This window comes from Aspergillus ochraceoroseus (genome assembly GCF_002846915.1).
Source record: "Aspergillus ochraceoroseus IBT 24754 chromosome Unknown P175scaffold_2, whole genome shotgun sequence".
Classification (NCBI taxonomy): domain Eukaryota; kingdom Fungi; phylum Ascomycota; class Eurotiomycetes; order Eurotiales; family Aspergillaceae; genus Aspergillus; species Aspergillus ochraceoroseus.
In genome coordinates this window covers 3,356,832-3,380,408 of record NW_024468477.1, presented here as the reverse complement: position 1 = coordinate 3,380,408, position 23,577 = coordinate 3,356,832, and the positions used below count along the sequence as shown (strand labels likewise).

General features: G+C 47.4%; 8 protein-coding genes across 8 annotated transcripts; 5 read left to right on the top strand and 3 right to left on the bottom strand.

Annotated features, from left to right (window-relative positions):
• Positions 1 to 906: 906 nt before the first annotated feature.
• Positions 907 to 4,438, bottom strand: sha1 (putative calmodulin-binding protein Sha1). Its single transcript, XM_040899252.1, has 2 exons — positions 1,494 to 4,438; positions 907 to 1,444 (listed from the first exon to the last, which is right to left on the bottom strand). Exons 1-2 carry the CDS (start codon positions 4,180 to 4,182, stop codon positions 1,098 to 1,100), a joined length of 3,036 nt encoding a protein of 1,011 aa, XP_040754714.1. The 5' UTR covers positions 4,183 to 4,438; the 3' UTR covers positions 907 to 1,097.
• Positions 4,439 to 6,477: 2,039 nt separating this feature from the next.
• On the top strand, positions 6,478 to 10,376 carry P175DRAFT_0508025 (uncharacterized protein; the record flags this gene model as incomplete). The annotated part of the gene is made up of 8 exons (XM_040898308.1): positions 6,478 to 6,526; positions 6,587 to 6,786; positions 6,843 to 7,324; positions 7,379 to 8,403; positions 9,401 to 9,441; positions 9,508 to 9,937; positions 10,005 to 10,291; positions 10,359 to 10,376. 8 exons carry the CDS (start codon positions 6,478 to 6,480, stop codon positions 10,374 to 10,376), a joined length of 2,532 nt encoding a protein of 843 aa, XP_040754713.1.
• A 1,912-nt stretch (positions 10,377 to 12,288) lies between these two features.
• Positions 12,289 to 13,028, top strand: P175DRAFT_0499856 (uncharacterized protein). Its single transcript, XM_040896830.1, has one exon. The coding sequence runs from the start codon at positions 12,317 to 12,319 to the stop codon at positions 12,575 to 12,577; it is 261 nt and encodes an 86-aa protein (XP_040754712.1). The 5' UTR covers positions 12,289 to 12,316; the 3' UTR covers positions 12,578 to 13,028.
• A 1,709-nt stretch (positions 13,029 to 14,737) lies between these two features.
• P175DRAFT_0508024 (uncharacterized protein) lies at positions 14,738 to 15,933 on the top strand (the record flags this gene model as incomplete). The annotated part of the gene is made up of 4 exons (XM_040898307.1): positions 14,738 to 14,820; positions 14,892 to 15,330; positions 15,383 to 15,577; positions 15,646 to 15,933. The coding sequence occupies 4 exons, from the start codon at positions 14,738 to 14,740 to the stop codon at positions 15,931 to 15,933; spliced, it is 1,005 nt and encodes a 334-aa protein (XP_040754711.1).
• A 915-nt stretch (positions 15,934 to 16,848) lies between these two features.
• P175DRAFT_0530426 (SEC61-beta family protein) lies at positions 16,849 to 17,410 on the top strand (the record flags this gene model as incomplete). The annotated part of the gene is made up of 3 exons (XM_040899787.1): positions 16,849 to 16,884; positions 16,979 to 17,315; positions 17,376 to 17,410. The coding sequence occupies 3 exons, from the start codon at positions 16,849 to 16,851 to the stop codon at positions 17,408 to 17,410; spliced, it is 408 nt and encodes a 135-aa protein (XP_040754710.1).
• Positions 17,411 to 18,391: 981 nt separating this feature from the next.
• On the top strand, positions 18,392 to 20,912 carry P175DRAFT_0555964 (sodium:solute symporter family protein; the record flags this gene model as incomplete). Its single annotated transcript, XM_040900658.1, has 5 exons — positions 18,392 to 18,510; positions 18,568 to 18,740; positions 18,803 to 19,309; positions 19,390 to 19,434; positions 19,490 to 20,912. The coding sequence occupies 5 exons, from the start codon at positions 18,392 to 18,394 to the stop codon at positions 20,683 to 20,685; spliced, it is 2,040 nt and encodes a 679-aa protein (XP_040754709.1). The 3' UTR covers positions 20,686 to 20,912.
• Positions 20,913 to 21,059: 147 nt separating this feature from the next.
• Positions 21,060 to 22,052, bottom strand: P175DRAFT_0515225 (rhodopsin family protein; the record flags this gene model as incomplete). Its single annotated transcript, XM_040898847.1, has 7 exons — positions 21,060 to 21,327; positions 21,399 to 21,439; positions 21,537 to 21,569; positions 21,655 to 21,679; positions 21,736 to 21,769; positions 21,870 to 21,923; positions 22,022 to 22,052. 7 exons carry the CDS (start codon positions 22,050 to 22,052, stop codon positions 21,123 to 21,125), a joined length of 423 nt encoding a protein of 140 aa, XP_040754708.1. The 3' UTR covers positions 21,060 to 21,122.
• Positions 22,053 to 22,708: 656 nt separating this feature from the next.
• On the bottom strand, positions 22,709 to 23,309 carry P175DRAFT_0432934 (dynein light chain DYN2; the record flags this gene model as incomplete). Its single annotated transcript, XM_040893572.1, has 7 exons — positions 22,709 to 22,773; positions 22,827 to 22,896; positions 22,951 to 22,977; positions 23,032 to 23,066; positions 23,118 to 23,151; positions 23,201 to 23,223; positions 23,279 to 23,309. The coding sequence occupies 7 exons, from the start codon at positions 23,307 to 23,309 to the stop codon at positions 22,709 to 22,711; spliced, it is 285 nt and encodes a 94-aa protein (XP_040754707.1).
• Positions 23,310 to 23,577: the final 268 nt, after the last annotated feature.

Below are 23,577 nucleotides of genomic sequence, written 5' to 3'. Positions count from 1 at the left end.
ACGTACCCGAAAGCTTTGGGGGAAGAAAAAGGGGGGGGGGGGCACCTCCATGGAAAGAGAAAGCCGTACAGACCCCCGTAATTGCACACAGGCGATTCATCGACGGTCCAGTCCAAGGCAATCAATCAATCAATCAATCAATCTCTCCAAGAGGAGCCCAGCCCGATATAAACATAAACGGACAGAAAAGGGGGGGGGGGGGGGGATACGAGGCTGGAAGAGTATCTATCTATCGTCTGTCTCTCTTTCAAATCGTATACAATCGCTGTTGAGGTTATGAATTGGGTGTTGGGCTGGTTCTGGGTTAGATGCACTCCGTACATATTCCTATCTGTATGTCTGTATGTCTGTATGTATGTATGGATGCATGTACAGAACCGGAATAGGAATGGGAATGGGAATGGATAGATTAACTACACCTATTCCTGGACAGTTGGTTACTAGGAAGCCACGAGATAAGATAATCTGACGATGCAATGTCATTTATTCCCGGATTGGATTCCTATGAATGTATGGATGTAGATGCAGACAGGATGATAAGATCTTCATCCAGCCCATTTATGAACAATATAAAACAAACCGATCGATTGAATTATATTGGCGAGTATCTACTCTAGCTTGTGATGTTGGATATGTGCGGGTTGGTTTTAATTATATATATATATATATATATATTTGCTCTTTAGATTTCCTTTGGTGTTTCGCATGTCGTTATGCGGTAATGGCTATATACCGGGACTTACGGGCTAGTCCGGTACGGATGGTCTGGTGCAGATGAAGCAGTTTGATACTCAGAGACCAAAATTTAGACTAGGATATGATACTCGTGCAGCACTTTCATCTAGCATTCGCATAGATACCTAGTTACAGGAATAGGGATGATGCCTGTATCCTTAATTTATCCTGCTCTGTAAGGCGACATGCATAAAGATCGACCAGCGATTTGTATTTCTTTGTTATGACATGGAAAACTAATGAAAGTGGAGGCTATGGTTGTAAGAGAACACAAAACCCAACCCCGCCGAAATAAAGCTAGCCAGGGAAAAATCATACTACCTCACATTTTCCAGGGATAATATTTATAATGAGCAAAGTTGTCAATATCTGTAGCGCCGTAACGGTCGAAGCTTAGTGGGCCTTGTTGCCCTTCGACGCTGTTTTGCTTTCGCCATTCTCCACCATTGCAGGATAACGCCCTTGGCCCAAAGGATTCGCTCCCTGGTTTGGACCACTACGGCGCATTGTATCGCAACCGCTTTGGCGACGATCCGCCGCTGGAGCTCTCGGCATGTAAGAACGCGTCGCCATGCATTCTGTAGTACTGTGGCGGCTCGCACTCGTTTCGTGGTTGAAAGAAAGCGGGAACAAAGAAAGGCAAGGGCACCAGTGGTAGATTCACTGTCAAGGGTGCGTGTCTTGGAGATACCGGGGGAGATCAGGTTGACTGGTACTCGTCAGTTTCCGGTTGATTCAAAGGTGGCCGCTGTACTTACCGAATTGTGCGCTACACCCCAGTAACTTTAAACGCTCATTCAGGGAGGATTGGCTGCCATCAAATAGACAGCCATGGCTCGGCCCCAGGACATACTCTTTGTACTCGTCCACTATGCACTCGTAGACACTACCATCCGCAAAACTCGTTCCAAGGCTTTCCTGCTGCACACCTTGCAGCAGTGCCACAAGGGAAGCCCAGTGCCTGAGCAGAAAAGCCGGTTCCTCCGTCTCGTCACTCAGCGGGTAGCTTTCACTATCTTCAATCCTTTCACTGAGCTGAGACGCACCTCTCTCCCGTAGTATTTTGATCTCTTTTTTCAAGTCCTTCAAATCTATTATCCCAGAGAGTCCCCACTTGCTGACAAGGCCCCATAAAAGAGCAATGGTCTTTTCCCGGTGTCCGTCAACGATGTCTTCGGGATTAACATTGCAAACGAGCTGTCTGCCATATTCTGTGGAAGCCAATGCATCCAAGCCCGTTTTTGCATTAAATAGTTTCACTGCACGGCTCAAGCATGGGAATTTCAGGTGCTGAGAAAGGGGCCACTGAGAGCTTTCTGAACCGCTCTCAGATAATGTCATATCCGAGTGCTCTGCGTCAGGACACTCGACATCTAAGCAAGAAGCCGAGGGATAGAGAAGCAGCTCTATAATTCTAGTCAACCTGACACCGTCCCTCAGATCAACAGCCAAATTAGATATCTCATAGCTATATTCCTTGAGAGGCTGCTGCTCATAAAACAACTGACAATCCAATTGGCTGAGTGCTTTGATGACATCTCCACAGGATGGCAACAGGAAGCGAGCAAGTCCTTGAAGCACTGCATGTGAGGACTTATATGACGAGGAATCAACAAACAAGCAACTAGAAACTGCTGTTGTATGACACATTTGAGCCTTGTCCAAAAGAATCACGATCATAATGCTGCGAAGCACAGTTCGACGGTAGGCTTTACCAAAATCCTCGGAATCTTCGGCGTTGAGCTCATGTTCTTGAGAATCCATATCTTGATTCTGTACCAAAAACGCGTCCAAGGCATTCTCCAGTCTCTTTCTCAGCCCTTGTCCCTTACCAGATGCAGTACCATTAATAGAGCTCTGGGAGGCGCTGTTTGATGTTTTTGGGTTGAGGATACGTCTGCCGGTGACTGTCTCCATCGCAGCTCTTAGAGCTCGCAAGTCATATGTTTGAAGCCAAAAATCAAGAAACTTTCGTTTCATGCCGAGGTCCTTCCTGAGTCGGCTGTTTCTGGTCAGAATATCCTTCGGAATGCTTAAAGCGCCGTACAGCAGTGACGCTTGCAATCTCTTGTAGAGGGTTGTAAAATATGAACCCTGATAGAGCGAGAGAAACTCGTGTCTAAGCATTGCAGAGTCTTTGGACTTCATATTGTGGTTGGCGTGATTGAATAACCCATTTATCAGCTGCGTCAGTATCACCTCCTGGTGAGAAAGCCAGTTGTCATTGTACATTGATGGATTGGTGATGTTTTCGCATATTAGCGGATATTCTTTGTTCAGGTGCTTCAGGCTATTCCGAGAGATAGATGCTTTCAGTAATGTTCCAGAATTTTTCAGTGGGGTTGACACGGTCGAGCTTTTCACGGCCTCAAAAGTTCTGGTATTTAACAATCGATCTGCCTCCTTGGTTGTGGCTCCCGTGGCGATTGATACTTTAGGATTTTCCCGGTTGCAATCATTTACCTTTTTCAAGGATTTGTTGGCTGCTCGTACTGCAAGTGGTTTACTCGCGGTATTGGAAGCAATCACGCTGCGCAAGCGATTTGTGGCGAACCTAGAGTCACGCAAACCGCCATCAGACGGCTTTTTGACATCCATAAATGGGAGCTTTTTCCCACTAATATCAATGAGAGCCATGCCTGGGGGTATATTCTCCTTGCCTCCATTTTTTCCTGCCACATCGACCCGAACGTAGGATTCCTGGGCGACTTTCGTGCTAGGTTGTAGTGGGGGTCGCTGTGGAGACGAGGAGAGAGAAAGCTTTGCTTGCCTTTTGCGCGCAAGCTGCTGTGTTTCCAGGCTGCTAATTTCCGTGTTTGCCGGTATGCGATAGTCCAGGTTATTCGACTTGAGCGGACTGAAAAGACCCATGAACGCACTAGCAACGGTGTTGTCGTCTGGGGGAATGTACAGGGTATTTCGTGGTATGTCTTTTTTTGAAGAATCCTTTGCCTGATCCCCTCCCTCTCCATTAATTTCCATCAGTAACTCATTGTTCTTCTGGGTTTTTGGTTTCGTAATTGGCTTTTGGGGCTCATTCTCCCGCCGTTGTTGTGTGTGCTTGAGCGGAGTGGGGGCAAAGCTGACTCTCGGGCGAAACCGCTGTGCTGGCTGAGCAAGTAAGGATGTTTTACGATTCGATGTGCCCATAGCGACTCGCGTCTCCCTCTTTTGCGTACGTATAGCTGGTGCTGGCCGTTCATCGATATCGTTGTGGATGGCGAAGGATGTGCTGGCCTTCGTTTTTCGTCTTGGCTTAGCCCCTGTCAGTAAAGGGGCTCTAATCTCTGTTGTAAAATCAACGTTCATGGTATTATCGCAGCTCTCTAAGGATTCCTCCCAGAGATTGGTGAAGGATTCGCTTCCATCGTTACTTTCATCCCCAAACTTCGAGCCCTTGGATCGTCGAGGGCAGGGCGTTGCAACCTCCTGGGAAAATCTGGACATCTTGGCCACAGTCTTTCAGAGAGAGCATGCGTAGTTTAAAATGGTCGTGGATTGGTGGCTTCACACTTTGGATGTCTTTTTGTTCGTTAATTTTCGGTACCGTGGTATTCAATCAAGGGTGAAATAGCGAGCCGAGAGCAAGGGGGAGCGATGAGACAAAGCATCAACCGAACGTTAAACAGATACACGATATGCTGTATAATACCTGTATACAATTCGATCACTATTCTGCTGCCGATATGGGGGAATGTCAATAATTTAATTTCAGTAGTCAAGGTCATTTCGAGACGGTCGACTCCAGGACGAGAGAGATGGGGACGCGATGTTGATATTTGGTTGCCAGTGCAACGAGTGTCAGCCTGAGGCATCGATTCAACCTCGATTTTCCCGGTTGCAGCCTTTTGGATTTTATGATTTTCGCCAAAATTATCTGTAGTGTCAAATAGTGTACCTGATTTCTGTAGAGGTTTCAGTTGTATTTGAAAAATATATATATATAAAATTGAAAGTTTTGTTGTCACTTTATATATTGATTGCCAAGTTTGTGGATACACACACACACACATTTATATTAACCCAGGCTAAAACTCCACAACAATCAAATCGAAGCCACTATAATTAACAAGACTAGGGTCTGAATATTATTCCAACGACAAAAACCCACAAAGAAGACACTAATGGCTACCCGGCCTATAACCTTGGATACATTGTCATCTCGCCCATGGAAGGAAGGAGTCAGAGGGGTTGGCTATAATCTAGTGAGCGCGACATAGGCCTCGAAGGAGAGATAATCTCGGAACCGCATCTGTCTATCGATACTTGAAAGAGCCGTGGTACTTGATAGGAACAAGATTCATCTGCTGGCAATGTCCCTAGCCCCGGAGAACAAAACATATCAAGACAAACAGAGAAAGGATGGAGGCCGGCTCGAAGTGTCAAAAGACGCCATTGGAATTTGACCAACGGTAATGTCGGCCTTGGAGTAGAACTTGGATTAACCTCAGGAACGCTCATTGAGATCTTCACCACCGCACTCGTACTCGGTACTTGCATGATTTTCAAACACCAGACGCGGTCCAAAGCATCCGTTGTACGTCAACCAATCAGTGCTCAAAACTCGAGTATATTGACAGCCTATTGGTAACCTCTGTATTCTCAATTATTCGATGCTTCGTGGTGTCTTCACCCTGGCTGAGCGCACACGAGCAAGGGGTGTAAACAGCCGCCTGATCCGCACCAGGGAATGACCGGAAGCTTAGCAACTCGCAGCCGAGAGGGTCGAAGAAGTGCAGAGGTCACTCCCCGCGTCATGCTACCTAGGAAGAAAATAGAAGAGTGGACGCAGGGAGGGACAACAGAGCTAAGCTCCGGCAAAATAATATATAACAATTAGCAGATTTACTATCATTCACTTTGGAGCTTGGAAATTATTCATATGGCCCCTCTCGCATCATCCTGAAACAACCTTGTGCAGATAATTCCGAGGGAAGGGCCAAATATACTTACTATCCAGCATCTGATAGATAGTCAACCCGTATATCGTGGTTTGAGACCTCGGCCCGCTGCGCTGATTATCACAGGAACCCTCCGCGAAAACATGAGCCCAAAATGCAGGGCTGACAGTTGTCTCATGAGTAACTATTTTGACCTCGTTCATAAAAATCAAATAGCTTTTCTCTCGCACCTAGTAAACACTGCCAGTGTCTTGACGTCAAGGTTGAAAGATTCAGTGGGTGGGGCGAATCGCCTGAGGCCGTACTGCGCCTAAGAACGCCGCCAGCTGAACCGTTCCTTGTGATTCTGCCTCCCATTCGACCATCGTCTCATTTCCACCTCCCTTCCCCAGACAAGTCGATTGATCTTCAACGTGGCCCTCTGCACTGCACTTCTGTCTTGCATTTTCATCTGTCAGGGGTGGTGGTGCTTTTTACTATCTCCTTTACGTCCGTCTGAGATAATTTATTTGTTTTGTTTTGCGCTGAGACACGGTTTCCTCTTTCCATCCCCCCCCCCCACACACATCCCGATCTACTCAACTTCCGATCGCTCGCTCCCCTGGCCAAAACGCAATTAATTGCCAGTGTTCTGTTCGAAGTACGTCGATAGGCCGTGGGGGAGATGGCCCTGTTATAACACATTGCTTCCTGTCCCGCTCCTTCTAAATCTGGCTCTTTCACTATTGCGTCTAACACCCGACGCGGTGCCTGTCTCGCCACTCGTCTTCGTTTCTCCGTTCAACCCTCAAACCGCACCCCCCCGTCCTTGTCGACAATATATACGGTATGAGCACGGGTCATGGAAGCCTTGGTATATGAGAATTCGCCTTTGGCCGAATACTTGCGAGGTTAGTCGGGGCGGAGCTTGAACTGGTTGGGCGAAGCAAGTTAACACGATGTCAATTCAGGAGAAGCTGAACACAATCCGCACTGGACGGTGAAAGAAAGCGAAAATGGAGACGATCTATCCGACTCTACGGCTGCCGATTTTGCTCCACGCGGCGCGTCCAAATTCCAGAACCGGATCCGCAATAAGCTACCAAAACCTCTCAATCTCAAGGCATCACGTCAAACTGCGGCTTTGAGTCGACTCTACGATGCCTGCGCAGTATGTCCCCCATAGTGTAACCGGAAGGTGGCAGCGCTAATTATTTGCATCCCTAGTCCGCTTTGAATTCACGCCTAGGACGAAGTGATAATGAGAGGTTTTTGGAACAGTTCGGCTATGTCATCGTTGCGTCGCAATTATTGAACGAACACAATGCACCCTCGTACACCTCTGCTGCTGATGTGCTATCTAGCTCGCATCCAGCTGATCTACCCTCGATTTCTACAACGTTTGGTCTACAAGGCGCTTTTGTGACTGCTTCAACCTCCTTCTCGATCGCCTGGCTAATGCACTGGAGTCGACCTCGCACAGGAACGGGGTTGAACCCCCGTAAAGTCGGGGTTTTATTGGTTTTGGTTCCGGTGATTGGAGTTCTATTTTACGCATTTGCGAAGCGCCAGTGGCTCAAATACTTGCGCCACCAAGCGGTTGATGCCGCCGTCTTATTCATTGGGAATGCTCAGGGGTTTGATTCCGCGGCTTCGGCGTCGGTGGTTTTCATCCAGGAGGTGGAGCTGGTCTCCAGGGGCTACCGGATGTAAGCTTATCTCCCCCTATTTCCTTGAGCTGCAAAATCCTAACCCGACCACAGAAGTACACCCCTACCTCCGATAAGTCGACTTGAGGATCAGACTCACATCCGGCGCTGCTTAAGACTTCGTCGAACAGTATCCGAGTCCTTTTACTCTATGCTCGATCACTACATACAAGCACAACACGCCTTGCAGCCGCTGACAGACAATGCAAATCTCGCCAAGTATTATGACATCTATGATGTTTCCCAAGAAGATTTAATCCAAATTGAGAATGCGTACGCTGAAAGAGAAACCGAAGACCAATATTCTCTACGTGGACTTCGCACCCTTTTTGGCAGGCTGTATCTCGTGAGGAAGAGCATTCTCTGCTGCCTGCTGGCTCTCGGAGCGGACGGTGGCGTTTCCGATATTGCGAGGTGGAGCACTGCCGTTGAGCAGATGCGAAACCTAGCCATTCTAACAGGCGAAAACATGCAAAAAATGACGAGTATTCTGAACGAAGAAGATCGCGTAGAGGAGGCCATCCCACCGTCCCCTCTTCCAACCGCGTCTCCAGGCAAAGAGCGACTTCGTGCCCAGTACCGAAAGTTGAACTCACTATCCCAAGGTATTCGGACCTTACATGCAAAAATGCATGTCATAAAGGAAATGTCTAGTGCCGATATGGATCGCAGTGATACCAGAGAGATGGAATCAACCCTCGTTGCTCAATACGAATCAATCGGAGCTGACATCAGGGGCTTACTTCAGGAATGGGAGGCTGGCAAATCTACCCTCTTGAATAGCTTTGACAGAGAGTCTCATGCATTACGCTCGCGCCCACCTAGTGGATTATCTCCAGTATCCCCCACTCCTAGCCTTGGGGGTACTACTGCGGTAGAAGGCAGTCCCGCTGATGCGCTGAGAGCCCTGAACGGCGACAGCAGACCGGTATCGGGTATTATCCAGAACCTTGATGATGTTGAAGAAGTTTTGGAAGCCGTGGCCCTTCCTTCACGTACTAAGCGGGTATCTTTGACTCGAGAGGAACGTATTGCGCGCGTGAAAGAAGACCGTGCTCGACAAGCCGCTGCACGAGAGCGTGTCGATGCGAATACAAACATGTTGAAGGAGCTGGAGATGGTGATCAAGCAGAGACCTCGCACCACGGTCTCTAAACGGGTTACGAGCATTTAATACCACTCCTAATAAAAGCTGCCCCCACCACCATCATCATCATCATCATCCCAGGGTTCATCCGAACACCTGTGTGAGCATTTCGCCTTATTCTTACTCTGATTCTCGCATATATCTTCTAAATACTTATTCTTTGTCGCCGGTCCAGTCGCGCGATTGATACCCAAAATGTATAGAGTTGTCTGGAGCTTGGTGTTCTTGTGGTTTGCCCCTCCTTTTTTTTTTTTCTTTCTTGTCTTTATTCTTTCGTTCGTGGCTCCCTGATTTCGTTTGTGTAACTTGTTTTTGGATGGGCGCATGGTTTTCTTTGGCTTTATTGTACATTATCCAGTATCCTGTGTCGATACTATTCAAGTCTACTGTTGGCTGGTATATTTTTTTTGTCGGGCGTAACTCGTGGTAGAGGCCACAGAATTTCACTTCAATGTTATAAATTAGCAGCGTATTTATTTCAATATAATTTTAATAACTCTTACTGTCGTCAAATGCTCGCACAACTACGCCGAATATAGGTGCTGCCTCAGGCACACACGACTTTAGCCTTAGGCAGGAGACGCGCGACCCTACTCCGTACACGCGTGTGGTTCCCCACCCCCGAACGCGAATTCACAGCCTTCACTTCTCGAGTCCCCAAGTCTTCCTTCCCTAGTTCTCTCCAGCACACCTCAATTTTCACTTCCTACTTATTTGTGAGCTTTCCAAGTCCTTTCAATCTTGATCTGACAAAACCCCTCTAATCACAAGTTATCCTCACCAGAACCCGTTGGGTATCCCTCCTCGAGCTCTCTCAATCCCACCTCATCTCCTCACCGCATCTACTTTCATCACCCTACAGCACATCAAGAGTGAGTAACTCGGAACAGCAGTGCCTTGTTGGTACTTCCGACTGACCGTGGCAACAGTGTTGGAAGCTCGTCTAGAACAAGCCAGTCTCCTCAAGCGTGTACGTGAACCTGAATCCTTGACATTGACCCCTCCCACCCGCTGACCGAGTTTCGCCTCGTTCTAGGTGGTCGACGCCATCAAAGACCTCGTGCAGTACTGCAACTTCGATTGCAATGACTCCGGAATCGCTCTTCAGGCCATGGACAACTCCCATGTTGCCCTTGTGTCCATGCTGCTGAAGGCTGAGGGCTTCTCTCCTTACCGCTGTGACCGCAATATTGCTCTTGGTATCGATTTGGTCTCCCTGACCAAGGTCCTCCGAGCTGCTCAAAACGAAGACATCCTGACCCTGAAGGCCGCTGATGCTCCCGATGTCGTTAACCTGATGTTCGAAAGCGCTGAGACTGACAGGCTGAGCGAATACGACCTCAAGCTCATGGACATTGATCAAGAACACCTGGCTATCCCAGACACAGAATATGCCGCCACAGTGGAGATGCCTTCTGGGGAATTCCAACGGATTTGCAGAGATCTCAATGCTCTTTCCGAGTCGGGTACGTTTGTTTGTCTTAGTCGACTGGCGTCATCGGCCTATTGCTGATTACTCGTGATTTTTTTTAGTGGTGATCGAGGCTACTAAAGAGGGCGTCAAGTTCTCTTGTGCGGGCGATATTGGCAGTGGTTCGGTTACCATTCGCCAGCATACTAGCGTTGACAAGCCCGACCAGAATGTTACTATCTCCCTTAGCGAGCCTGTTGCTCTCACATTTTCCCTGAAATACCTTGTCAACTTCTGCAAGGCCACTAGCCTTTCGGGCAAGGTGACTCTCTGTCTGTCCCAGGAGGTTCCCTTGCTTGTTGAGTATGGCCTGGGCAGCGGCCATCTGCGATTCTATCTTGCTCCTAAGGTAAAGCTCTCTTTTTCTTGCCCTGGATAGGTTCATTATGATAAGAAAAATGCTAATATGCTTTTAGATTGGCGATGATGAGTAAGTTTACTCGAGGAACAAAAAAAAAAAAAACCATTATAAAACAGAACCATTTATGATCATGAAAGGGGATGGATGCATCAGGAGGCTATGATTTCACTTTTTCTTTAATTTTTCTTTCCTATTTATCACCTTTTTTTTTCTTTGTCCGAAAATATCCTTGACTGTTGACGAGATCTCCGTCTTAGAGAAGAGCAGAAGTCTACCATTTATAATATGCAAGCTAGATATCAAGCGATCGACCAGTTCAGTTCTACATTCGTGTTGGTTATCAATTCAGATGTTACTTTCAAGCTTCAACTTCCTGGGAACAGGGAACGCCTCTGTAGCAATGATAGATTACATTTATATGAACTAGAGATTGGAAGAAAACCAAATTATTTTGCATTCAACGATACCACCAACCCGTGCACATTTGACCAATATAATATATCCGCCATCATCCACACCACAAACAGTCTAAAGTAAACCCCAACTTGACATCCACCAACGCCAACATTCGCCTAAGGGACCATAAGTCCCAATCCCAACAAATTAGCAGGGACATCAAACCATTCTTTCCAGTCCTCAAACAACCAAACCCCCAACAACCGAAGGGAATGAAAAAAAAAAGAGGAGTGAATTATAAACTAACCTGAAAAAAAAAAAAGGTGAAGCGCCATCCCAACCAGAATAATCGGAATCGAATGATACCAGGTTTCCCTCCCCACCAAGAGGAAAAGAAGAAGAAACCCAAGGTACGCTGCGTATTGCACTAAAGTGTCGTGCGAGCTTTGAAAAAAAAAAAAACAAGAAGCTTCCAACACACACAATCTTCGCAACGACTCTCCCATGGGGAAAAAAACGACGACCGCGCAGAGTGTCGGGAGAGATTTCTCCCTTCAGCTCTTATCGCGGGCGCCGCCCCCCCCCCGGATGTTTCTGATGCCTGTTGCAGATGTGAAGATGGGTTCACACCAGACCCTCGAGGGTAGTACCGGCTTTCTGGCAGACACCTACACACCCACACACATACCGACACACATGTGTGTGTTGGTGGGGGTGAGTGAGTGAGTGAGTGAGTGAGGCTAGAGAGCGGATGCGGGTAGGTGAAGATTCCTCCGAATTTCTCATTTGCATGGGCCGTGCTCGCTGAGACTGCTGGTGGCAGTTTCAGGGTTGCGGGGACAAGACTGGGGAAGTCTTGTCGTGTGTAGCAAAGAAACGCAGCATTGGTTGGGATGGCGCTTGGAGGGAAAGAAAGAAAGGAGGAGGAGGAGTGGGAGAGAAAAAAAAAAAAAATGTTTTGATGGTGGGGTTCACCGCCTTCCTATTTGTTTCTCTCTGTCTTGGAGGTTTTGCTTCGTGTTGGGTTGGGCGAAATCTTGAGTTCTACGCATCTGCGTATGGTATGGTCAACGGGGTTTTGGGCAATGTTTCGCTTACTTATTCTGTACTGGGGTTGACTTGGTTGATGGTACTCCGTACAAATAAAAGCTTGTGTTCCCGGGTGAGATAAATGTGCTATGGGGATGGCTTGGGAGGGTTTTTTTTTTTTTTTTTTTGGTACGAACTGCAACCAGCTTAGCTTCCAGGTTCATTAAACCTGTGTGGTTATTATCCTACCTAAAGATGGGTTTACTACTTTGTATTATATACGAATGAGATATTGAATGGCAAAGTCTGCCTGGTCTTTTTGCGAGAGTTCAACTAAGCCGCCACAATAAACAAGTAACTATCCCGCACCATCGTGAAAAATACTCGGTTCTTGCTAAGAGACCATCATAAGGTCACTTGGTCTGTCTCCAACAACGGCCTGTTTCTAACTTCCGACGCCCAATAGTCAAAGCCACTCCTGACCAGGCGCAGTCAAATGTGGCTTGAAACAAGCCACCATCGCTGCTCCACACAACACGGGATAACCGGGATAGAAATTAGCCTTCATTATTTCTGTCGGCCAGGGCAATGTTTGCGCCATTTCTTGCTCCGAGAGTGAATTCAGGTCATTTAGGCGAAGAGCTGTGCTTCCTAGGTATCTACGGAGTCTGCCTGCTTTTCCTGGTCTGTACGGAGTATCCCGAGGTCCCATCCTTGTCGAAGATATATGTTAATTTTGATTGTCTCGCTGGTGAAATAAGAAGCCTTGCTTTAATGAGACGGACCATGCGGCTGGATGTACGGAGTACGGAGCAAGGTTGTCATCCTGTTCTGCATGGCAATTATTGAATATATGCAGTTATGGCGACTATAAATAGCAACAGATATTGGATTGGGGCCTGGATAAAGGTCGAAGGAAGCACAAACATGACGTAGAGACAAAGGGATTGACGGTATTCAAGATGGAAAACCTGAAGATCGACTGACGCCCTCGATGTCATGATAGTCTACCGAGTACTCCGTACATTCAAACAAAATGATTGAATAAGTGCTAGAGTTGAACCTAGATTTGCAGAAAAAAAGGGACACGGAAATGTTTGATGAGGTTCATGTTTAGTTAGTTAGTTATGTCCGAGGAACTGATGACCAACCAGGGGGGTCATTGAAAAAAAAGAAAAAAAGAAAAAAAGAAAAGAAACGACCAACAAAACCAGTCAAAATGCTCGAAAAGAATGCAAAATAACAAATTGGTAGAATGCTTTTAATTCTAAGGGGTAGACACAATCCACAAAGTATGTCTTAGCATTATGTTAGACTGGAACCATGGTTACAGAGACATTCAGTTGGGGAGTAGGTACTTGTAAGGAGTACTCCGTACTTGTGTATCGATGCTTTCCAACGATTTGCTTGCCCCAGTAAGACTCAGCAGCTCGAGAGTTGCCGATATTCTATTATTCCGGCCTATGAGATTCCCTTTCGCCAAAAAAAAGAAGCGAAATGGGTCCGACCCACAAGTGACACACCCAGTAGAGAGCAGTTGGCAGCCTAACCCATGGAGCCTTCAGGAACGGAAGCTTCATTGCAATCGGAAGTTGGGGTATTGGATCTCTCGATGGGTGGAAATTCCAACAGCACATGAATTCGAATAAGTAGTCGAAGAGAAAAAGTCCAGTGTTTCGGCTCGAGAGAGGAAATGACTTACTCCGTCTGACGGGGCAACTAGAAATGAAATTAGCATGGTCATCCGGGGGTTGTTGGGACTGACCAGATATATATTCATAAGGGGATTAGATTCTTGTTATCCAGGAATCCAGAGTAGGGAGTAGAGTGATGGAAATTGGTTGGGGAATTGATGAAAGACAAGTAAATTTAACCCATGTTCTAATAATAAGCAGCAGAATGGAGTAAATTAACCAATAATTTCGGCCGTCATTGTGAGGCATCATCGCTGGGATTTCGGGAAGAAAAAGACTTTATCAGAAGAAGTAAAGATGAGAAGAAGAAGAAAATGATAACTATCTAGTTAGTTAGTTAGTTAGTTAGTTAACTAGGATGGAATGATGATAAATCTCTAATTCATGAATCCACTTTGACGTGTCTGGAACTCTAGACTCTGTTGAACTCGGGGTGTTCCAGCCAAATTATTGCAACTCTTATTATTATCCTTGATTTTATTTCTCTCTCTCTCTCTCTCTCTTCTCTCTCTTCTCTCTCTTTCTCTCTCTTTTACAACTCACAACACGCTTCCTTATTCTCTGACCAGCCATCGTGTTCAATTCCTTCCACCCTCTCCCTCTTTCTGATTCTTTCCCACAGTCTTTCTCTTCCAATCATTCGTTCCCTCTCCACTAAACTTCCAGAAATCCACTAATAAACCTTCCCTTCGACTCCCTATCCTTTTCCATCGGCCTGCGTCTGCTCAGCCTTAGCTCCTCGCCCGAACAACCGATGTGAGCCTCCCCGCCCGACACACTACAACGTTTCATAAGCGGCTTGGCAACTCTTTACCAGCGTCCTGGGGAAAAGCCAAGTGAACCTCAGTCCTTCGTTATTTCTTCTGCTTTCCTCACGCAACTTCCATCCCTCCCCCTCTTCCTCGTTCATCTCGCAGTCCCCGAGGAGGTCCAGTAGGGGTTCGGCTGTATATTGGAGAGTCGTCATCCTCGCTCTCCAGTCCTTTTTGTGGCCTCACCTCCTGAATTTTGGAGTAGAGACCGTGCCAGAGAGGCCGAGGGAAGACAAGACTCCGACTGTTAAACTCTCTCTCGATCGTTTGCCACTCTCCCTCCTTCACCCCTTGTGCCGCCATCGGGTGGTCAAAACGCCATATTGTATCCCGAGAACGACCTTCCGGCGGACTCGAGCTCCGTAACGGAGCACTTCGCCAAAATTCATTCCCACGGTTTACGAGCCTCCCTCCTCGGTGGCTCCTTCGATCCCGCGTTTAGAGGAGGCTTTCGCGCGAGAGAAGGTTATACAAATGTGTCTCCTAACCCACCACGGCGCAAAATGTACAAGCCGAATTCTATGTGGACATGGTCCTTCGCTATAGTTACCCTCGTTCAAACTATCATCACACTTGCTCTAGAATGGTATGTATGATCCTCAATGCAATCTTGTTGTGGGAGAAGATTTTGTTTTAACGCGCCGTGGCGATGGATAGTTATGTATTTGCAAACTTTCAGATCCAACTGAATCCCAAAGCCGAAGCCGTGACCGCGTCTAAAACCATCCCAACCTTCCTCGCTCTGTACAGTTTTGGTTTCATCTACGAGTTGGTCCTCGTGTACGATGCCCTGCGCCTTAAGAACACCATTCAAGTTATTGGGTTATGCGTGTGTAATGTGGGACTTTTGATCTATGGAGCAGTGCAAGTGGAGCAGATCAAGGAAGCCGTGGGCGTTTTGACAGATAATGATGCCATTAACGACAATATCTGGGCAGAGACGGAACCGTTCCTGATTATTATTCCATGCGTCGTGGCTATGGGTACGCTCTTAATGGTTATTGTCGCCTGGAAGCTTTACGATGAATTTGCATGGTCGATTTATAAGCATATTAGTGCAGATTTGCGAATGAAACGTCGCTATCTTTTATACCAGGTTTGTGGATCGAACTCTATCTGCAGGTGGAACAAAGATTGACCAAGTCTAGATTTACATCGCCCTCCTCAAGTTCGATTTCTTCTTCTTCCTAGGATTTACCGTCCAGTTCATTGTCGTCGTTACCAACAGGACGGACGTTGAATTCGCTCTTACACTGGCTGCTATACCGGTTACGATCTTGATTTTAATCTGTGCGGCGATCTTTGTGCGGCGCGAGAGCGGAGTAGGAATGATCATAATTATTGTACGAACCCCCCCCCCCCCAAAAAAAAGATCAAGATTTAGAATACCGAGTGACTAACATCTATACAGTTACTGTATTTCGGCGCAATGGCGTATTTCTTGTTCAAGCTGGTTCGCATGTACCAGCCAGCGACCGCTAATAACTATATGCCGGCCCGGAGGTCCCTGACGTTCTTTGCAATCATTACGCTTATCTTGATTGTCCTGACGATCGTCAACGCCTGCATGTGCATGCATAACTTCAACAAGGGGTTGAAGCCGCATATCAACAAGAAGAAGGCCCGCAAGGAGACAGAAAAATCTACCGAGCTGTCTACCGTCACCAGCGAAGTGCCTTCCCGAATGATGATCGATTAAACCAAACAAACCACACGACGGTTTTGGCGGAAGGCATATCATATCTGCCAACGGAGCTCTGTAAATGTTACCGATACTACCGGGTCTATATATTCTGCACAACCTAACCCGTGTTTCGACTTTTGACATTCAATTTGTGGCGTGTTTCGAAAATTACACTATGATACCTTTACTGCGTTGCTCGGGTTTCTCATCACGACTGTTCCATTTATCGACCCGCTGTGGGTTTCTTTCAGCATCACACCCATTTCTCAACAAATCTCTTGACAGGTACCCGTAGCGCTTGCTAGACGAAAATTTCCTTATTTTTCTCCCTTGATCTTATCTATTTATTTTGTCCATTTATGTCATCATCACGACTGTGCATTTTACTTGCTATGTATTGTAGCTGTCTTAATCTGGAATCAATCATACTCAGATCCCGTAATGATATCAGGACTGTTAGTGGAATTTTTTTTTTTTAGTGTAGTGACTCTTGAAGTGGTTCTATGCAACCTAGAGTAAGCCATCAATATACTTAAGTATCTGTCTCTCTAATTAAACCTCCTGCTACATTTGGTGGATTCAAGTGTGGGTAATTGTCTTGTTTAATGCTGGATTAATGTTACCCTGCACTGGTAATATAGTAAATTCTGATTGGTGGCAGAAGCCGGGGGATAACTCTTGTGACCATACATGACCATACATGACCATACCCGCCCAGCTGGAAATCGTGAGCGTGGCCTCTTTCTGGCAACTCCAGACCTCACCCGAGACCTCTCTTCCTCCTGGTCTTCTCTTGACTTTCAGTCTTTCTCCTTCTTTGCAAGCTTCCCTCACTTCTTTATTCTACCTCTTGCCCTTAATTTTTCTGTAATATATCATCACGACTTTCCTTGATCATCTTCACCCCTTTTTATTTCTTCTTTTCTCACAATGGTGGGTGACCCTATCCTGTCGATCCCTCGCACAGTTGCTTCATGCCCTGAAGCGAATTGACCAACGATGTGTCTGCTTTTAATCTGCTGTCGAACAGTAATGCTGATAATGGCTCGTTCTCTTTCAGGCTTCTCCTCGCGCATCTTCCCCTATGACATCTGGCGCTGAATCCGGCCCGGACTCCAAGTCCGCGGGCGTTGCTTCTGCTGTTTCCTCTGTGAACCGTCCTTCCTCTCCTACTCCTCCTGGTGGTCCCCGCGCTGCTATGCGCCGCCGCGCCGCCGCCGACCACAAGGAGTCTCTTCGAAATGCCCGTCCTAGCTCAACCCGTGCTGCTGGTGCCGGTGGCTCCTCCAGCACTATGCTCAAGCTCTACACCGATGAGAGCCCTGGTCTCAGGGTTGACCCCGTTGTTGTCCTGGTTCTCAGCTTGGGATTCATTTTCTCCGTTGTTGGTCTGCATGGTATGTATTCCCCTGGCGGGGCGATTGTGGATTGAAAACTGATATGTGCGATTTTTGCAGTCATTGCCAAAATTACCCGCAAGTTCTCTTCGTGAATTACGACAATTTGATCAGTTTTACCTCCTGATGCCGGCTTTTCTTTTCTTTTCTTTTCTTTTTTTTGCAATTGGCGGTAGAGCGATACATTTATTTGAGCAGAGCAGTCTTGAGATGCTAAAGCCGAAACTGTGGTTTACTTGCTCGGTGGTGTGTTACCTACGACTATGTTGCAAGGAGTCGAGCTGCAGTGACGGAGTGCGAATTGCCAAATCCCACATTTCAACCCCCTTAAAATCCTATATACCCCTTGGTCCCTCATATCTCTGTTCCATGCGCCGGTGAGCTTGGGACACACTGTTCACGGAACCCGCCTACCATCTTTTTCTCTTTCTTTTCTTTTTTTCTTTTGGTATCGGAGTGTTTCAGGCCTATTTGCAGCGTAGGTTTTGAGCGGGATATTTCCTTGCTTGCATGGGTGCGCGGAATGGCAACACAGTTAATGCACATTTAGTCGAGTCGGTTCAGTTGGGGAAAAGAATGCATATGTATAGTAGTAGTATGATTGCTGTCAATGGAGACTTTCTCTCGTGTCTCGTTGCAAGGCCATTTTCTGCAAGTTGATTGGGATGTAGTAGTGTACTTGGGTACGCCACTCGATCTGGGGAGATAATGTGTTAAGTAAAGATGATATGATGGACTCGATTATTTTGTCGGTAGACTCATCGGAGGTCTCCTTTACTGAGTCCTCCTTATCAACCTGAATATGAATTACCCAATGATAACCACTGATAAGCTGAAGCATCCCTCGGATTGTGTCCAATAATCATTCTCTGATAATCACCTTCACTTGACTGTCTTGTGCAAGTATACACTTTTATTAGCTCCCTATCATTATCAACTCTCGTGTTGATCGTCCTCACCATGGCCGCGAGCTCGGAGAATCCCCAGCCGTACGCCAGCCGTATATCAACCCCGGTCACTCTTTCGTCTTGCCTGATTTTCTGGACATCTAATCTTAACATCCACTTCTGACACCCATGGCCGACTCGGTCACCTTCCAAGCCCCTCTCTCCCAGGGGTTTGGCTATGGTATTATCATCGGCTTAGGGTTTGCCTTTGCCCTGACCATGATCTTCATTACCTGGGCTCTCAAGCGGTATTCCGATTCCACCCATGCATTGGTAACTCTACAGTGGTGGCTGATTTGACATAGATACCAACATGAAGTGATCACATCAGAGATGTTCTCTACCGCTGGACGAACTGTCAAGTCTGGCTTGGTTGCTTCTGCGGTCGTGAGTAGTTGGACTTGGGCCGCTACTCTTCTCCAGTCTTCCGCCGTGGCCTACCAATATGGTACCTCGGGTCCGTTTTTCTATGCATCTGGTTAGTTTTTGCTATCAATGGATACTGGCAAAACAATTTAATTCCCTGACCTTCTCGAATAGGTGCCACCGTCCAAATCATCCTGTTTGCCACGCTTGCTATTGAACTGAAAAGACGCGCCCCCAATGCACACACTTTCCTCGAAGCTATTCGTGCTCGATATGGAACCGCTGTGCATGTCGTCTTTATCGTCTTCTGCTTGATGACAAACATCCTTGTGACCGCCATGCTGCTTACTGGCGGTTCGGCAGTTTTGACCTCCATGACGGGCGTCCCAACAGTTGCTGCCTGTTTCCTCCTCCCAATCGGTGTTGTCATCTATACTCTGTTCGGTGGTATCAAGGCGACGTTTATCACCGACTACATGCACACCGTTGTCATTATTGTCATCATCTTCATCTTCTCCTTCTCTGCCTATGCTACCCATGACAAGCTGGGATCTCCTGGAAAAGTATATGATTTGCTCGTCCAAGCTGCAAAGCTCCACCCGGTTGAGGGCAATGCCGAGGGAAGCTATCTGACCATGAGATCGAAGGAAGGTGGTATTTTCTGGGTCATTAATATTGTTGGTATGTTTTTTTTTTTTTTTGGGTTGTTGTTGGCGGGGGGGGGGGCTTCTTTTCTGGGATTACTTCTGACTTGGAGATAGGAAACTTTGGCACTGTCTTCCTTGACAATGGATACTATAACAAAGGTATGGTGGATATCTAGCTATATAAGCGGCCTTGCAACTACTAATTCCACCGCAGCTATTGCCGCGCACCCAGTTCATGCGTTTCCCGGGTATGTCATCGGAGGTCTTTGCTGGTTTGCAATCCCCTGGCTCTGCGCTACCACTATGGGACTCTCAGCTCTTGCCTTGGAGGGTACTCGCCGCATCAGCTCGACGGACGTCACCGCAGGTCTCGTGCTGCCCTTCGCCGCTGTCGAGCTTCTTGGCTACAGCGGAGCCGTATGCACAACCCTCATGGTCTTCATGGCGGTCACCTCTGCCTTTTCTGCACAGCTGATCGCTGTTTCCTCGATCCTCACCTACGACATCTACCAAGCATACATCAACCCGGCCGCCAAGGGCCAGCGCCTCGTTTGGGTCTCGCACCTGTCCTGTATCCTCTTTGCCGTCGTTATGGCCTCCTTCGCCACGGGTCTCTACTACGCCGGCATCGGCATGGGCTACCTCTACCTCCTCATGGGCGTGATCATCTCGTCGGCCGTCTTCCCCGGCGCCATGGCTCTCATCTGGAAGGGCCAGAACTGGATCGCAGCCGCCGCCTCGCCCGTGCTCGGCCTCGCCATGTCCCTGATCGCCTGGCTCACCACCACCAAGAGCCAATACGGCACCTTCACCGTGCAAACCACGGGATCCAACTACCCCATGCTCGCCGGCAATGTCGCGGCCCTCCTCAGCCCCCTTGTCTTCTCGCCCCTGCTCACCTATCTCTTCGGCCCGCAGAACTACGACTACGAGTCCATGCGCGCCATCCGCAAAGTCGACGACTCCGACGTCGCGGCCGCCGCACACGTCCACATCGACCTTATTCCCGGCGAAACCCTCTCCGCCGCCCAGGAGCAGGAGGAAATCGCCAAGCTCAACCAGGCCGCGGTCCTCTCGCGCGCCCTGACAGTCAGCATGGTCGTTTGCTTCCTCCTCCTCTGGCCAATCCCCATGTACGGCTCGTCGTACGTCTTCAGCAAGGAGTTCTTCACGGGCTGGGTGGTGGTTGGGATTATCTGGTTGTTTGGCTCGGCGTTTGGCGTTGTGGTGTTCCCGCTTTGGGAGGGGAGGGAGAGCATGGTTCGCATTGTCCGACTTATGGCGCTTGATGCGATGGGGAGGAAGAAGCAGCAGGACGCACTGGACGGTGACAAGTCCCACGAAGAGACTACGTCGGGGGTTATCACGCCAACGGAAAAGGTCATGTTGAAATCGGATACTACTGTGTGATATTCCCCCCCCTCCTTTTTCCCTTTTCACTTTGATGAGGAAACTGAAATTGTGGCTCATGATTCTTATACCCCCTGCCTCCCTCCTTCGTTTTTGGTGTTGGCTTTGCCCTTGTTTTGCTTCGTTACATATTTATATAACTATCGAGTGACTTTTTGGTCCTTACCAGTGGGTATATAATATAATATAATATAACATAATATAATATAGCCTTTGGCTATAATGCCAACATCAATCATTCATTACATAAATAATCAAGTATGCATGTAGTGACCTAGCCCAACCAGCCCAACCAGATCAAACACTGAAAGTACTCTGTACGGGGTACAAAACAAGCATACAGCACCATAACAAGAAAAATGCTAAGCTATGTGAAAAAAAAAAAAAAAAAAAACAAAAAAATAAACAAACATCCATGCTTCTAAAGCCCATTAGAATTACTTGTACGTGAAATTTTGCGGAGGCGGAGAGGCTGCCCCCGACGCCATCGGTAGCGCCTGCTGTTGCGGTTGCGGTTGCGGTTGCGGTTGTGGATATTGCGGAGGCTGCTGGGGACCCCCGAAATAAGCCTGCGGTGGAGGCTGCGGCCCATATACTGCGCCCGGCGGCGGCCTGGTGTTTGGATTGATATCTGGGCGGTCACTGGTGTTGTTGTAAGTGAACAAACAAGCTGGAGCCGAGAAGTTGGATAGACAAGAAAAGAAAACACATACCGTAGATCTTGGGTGAAGCGACATGTGTAGCAGGTGACTTCCTGGAAGCTATTAGTCTCTCACTCACTCTCTCTCTCTCTCTCTCTCTCTCCTCTCTCTTGCTCGGGTGCTAAGGTGACATGCTTAGATTCGACTTACCCTGTACTTATGTGTAGACAGTGGAATCACAGGCTGTTTGTAATTGTATAAATGCTTAGTTATGTAGATTCCAATTTCACTTTGCGTCATGTAATACCCAGGGAGCGAGAATGCATACAACAAAGCAAACGGTGAAGAATGGCCTATTGAACAAGGGGTTAGTCCAGTCTAGTTAGTGGAATCAATCAAGATTCTGTACCATCGGGTTATACAATGTCCATTCCAGTGTTGACCTAGTTAGGTAGTGAGTTAGTGATAGGGTACATAATGTACGATTGGTCATCGCTATAAGGAACCACTGCCAGTGCTAGTAGATAGATAGAAAAGACATACAGTTATAGCAATAAGCTCTAACATTCTCATAGCCTTCTAGCATGGAGGTGAACTCTGGATTCTGTTAGCCTTTTTCTTTCTTTCTTTTGTTAATTATAGGTCACTATTCATTTGTCGAGGGGGGAGGCCGGATTTAGGGCGGAATCACCTACCATGCGTTCCAAAGGTAATACAAATCGCCATAGTGGATGGTATTAGAGTCGTGTATATAGTATGTGACAGACTAAATCTGAGTAAAAGAGAGACCTTTCTCCCGCATATCCATGTAGTTACAACTTCAGAACATGCAGAGAGGACGGAGGGGTGAAGGCAGCACTATTAAGGAAGACACCGCGAGTAACGTGAGGCGCTGTGCCGTGGCTTGGCACTTGGCGGTCCTGTCCTTCTGCTGGCACGTGCCTTCCGCTTTTATACTCAGGAGAACTACCTAATGTATGTACATTTGCAATACTACCCGGATATAGTTAGAAATAGGCAAAGACACGGGATTGCATAGGTCGGTAGTAGGCTATGTACGGTTACCCAGCAGGTTTCTATGTGCTATATAGGTAAGAATCTGTCCTAAGGCCAATAATAGGCTATCCATAGACCGACTTTTGTCTGGAAACATATGAAACCGAAAGAAATATGAAATGAAAGGGCTGAACGTCGCAGTCAGGGGTTCCATAATAGTGCCATGGCCCTCAACTGTCCCTCCAATGCAGCATGGGAATCAAAAGAGATTGTCGTCGTTTGAAAGGGGTTGAAGTGGCATCATATATTCCGAGAACGTGTGTACGGGGGTCGCTTTGCTCGGTATGTGCGGTGAAAGGTAAGAATAAAAGCCCGCGACGTCGCGCTTATTGGGTCTTGAACAGGAGGATGGCGCAGTGTCCGAGGTAGAAGTAGATGAAATGCTTCGTTTCTGAGAGGGATTAGTATACGCCAGTCATTGGTCTTTTGCGTGCTAGCAGTTACCATGTGTGACAAAGCTGCCAAAGTTTCTTCCAACTACACAATGCCATGTGGCTCCCTTGCGAGAGTCGAACTGTAGCCCGTGTGAGAACTACGTCGTCGTGGGTTGGTATCAGGGGTAGCGGACTTCTCTTTTGATGTACTGGGCAATATCCTGGTTACGGTTAGTACTGAATTTCAATAAGCACATATGCTTCGGAGCCTCTACCTTTTCAATGTGGTACTTCTCCATAGCCTCGATCGCTAAGCAATTAGCTTGGAATCACCCCCACGGTCCAAGGAGCGTGCCCATACCAACTTCGACAGCCTCTTGCTGCATGTCTTCCGACTACCATATTATGAGCATCGATTCAATCTTGCACGTTAGAGCTCCTTACCATGTCAACCGACTTTATTTGGGCTGGAAGTCGTGTTAGTCACTCTCGAAGCCAGTTTGCGTGGTTCTCGACACTTACGTTCTAGCTTGTCCTTCTTCTCGGTGGCCATTTTGGGGGTAAAAGCGGATTTGATGGTGTGCAAAAAAGAGTTGGAAATAGATTAATTGGCGATACTAAGCCTGCTCGAATAACTCTGCTCTCAATGCTCAAGAATGGGCGTCGTTAAGTGATGGTCGCTTGGTCGATTGTTTTGCGCGGAAGGAACAAAGAGTGGATACGCACGGGCCACGCCATCACACTCACCGCCTTTAGGCACTATGAAAAAAAAAAAAAAAAAAGGTATCAAGAAAAAAAGTTTTTCTACTTCTTTCTTCCCA

Bases quoted from the DNA above. Each gene is read 5' to 3' on its own strand.
- P175DRAFT_0499856 (XM_040896830.1), top strand. From the start codon at position 12,317: ATGTTTGCGCCATTTCTTGCTCCGAGAGTGAATTCAGGTCATTTAGGC.
- sha1 (XM_040899252.1), bottom strand. From the start codon at position 4,182: ATGTCCAGATTTTCCCAGGAGGTTGCAACGCCCTGCCCTCGACGATCC. The intron at 1,445-1,493 runs GTAAGTACAGCG...GACGAGTACCAG, and splicing joins GGGGTGTAGCGCACAATTCG to TCAACCTGATCTCCCCCGGT.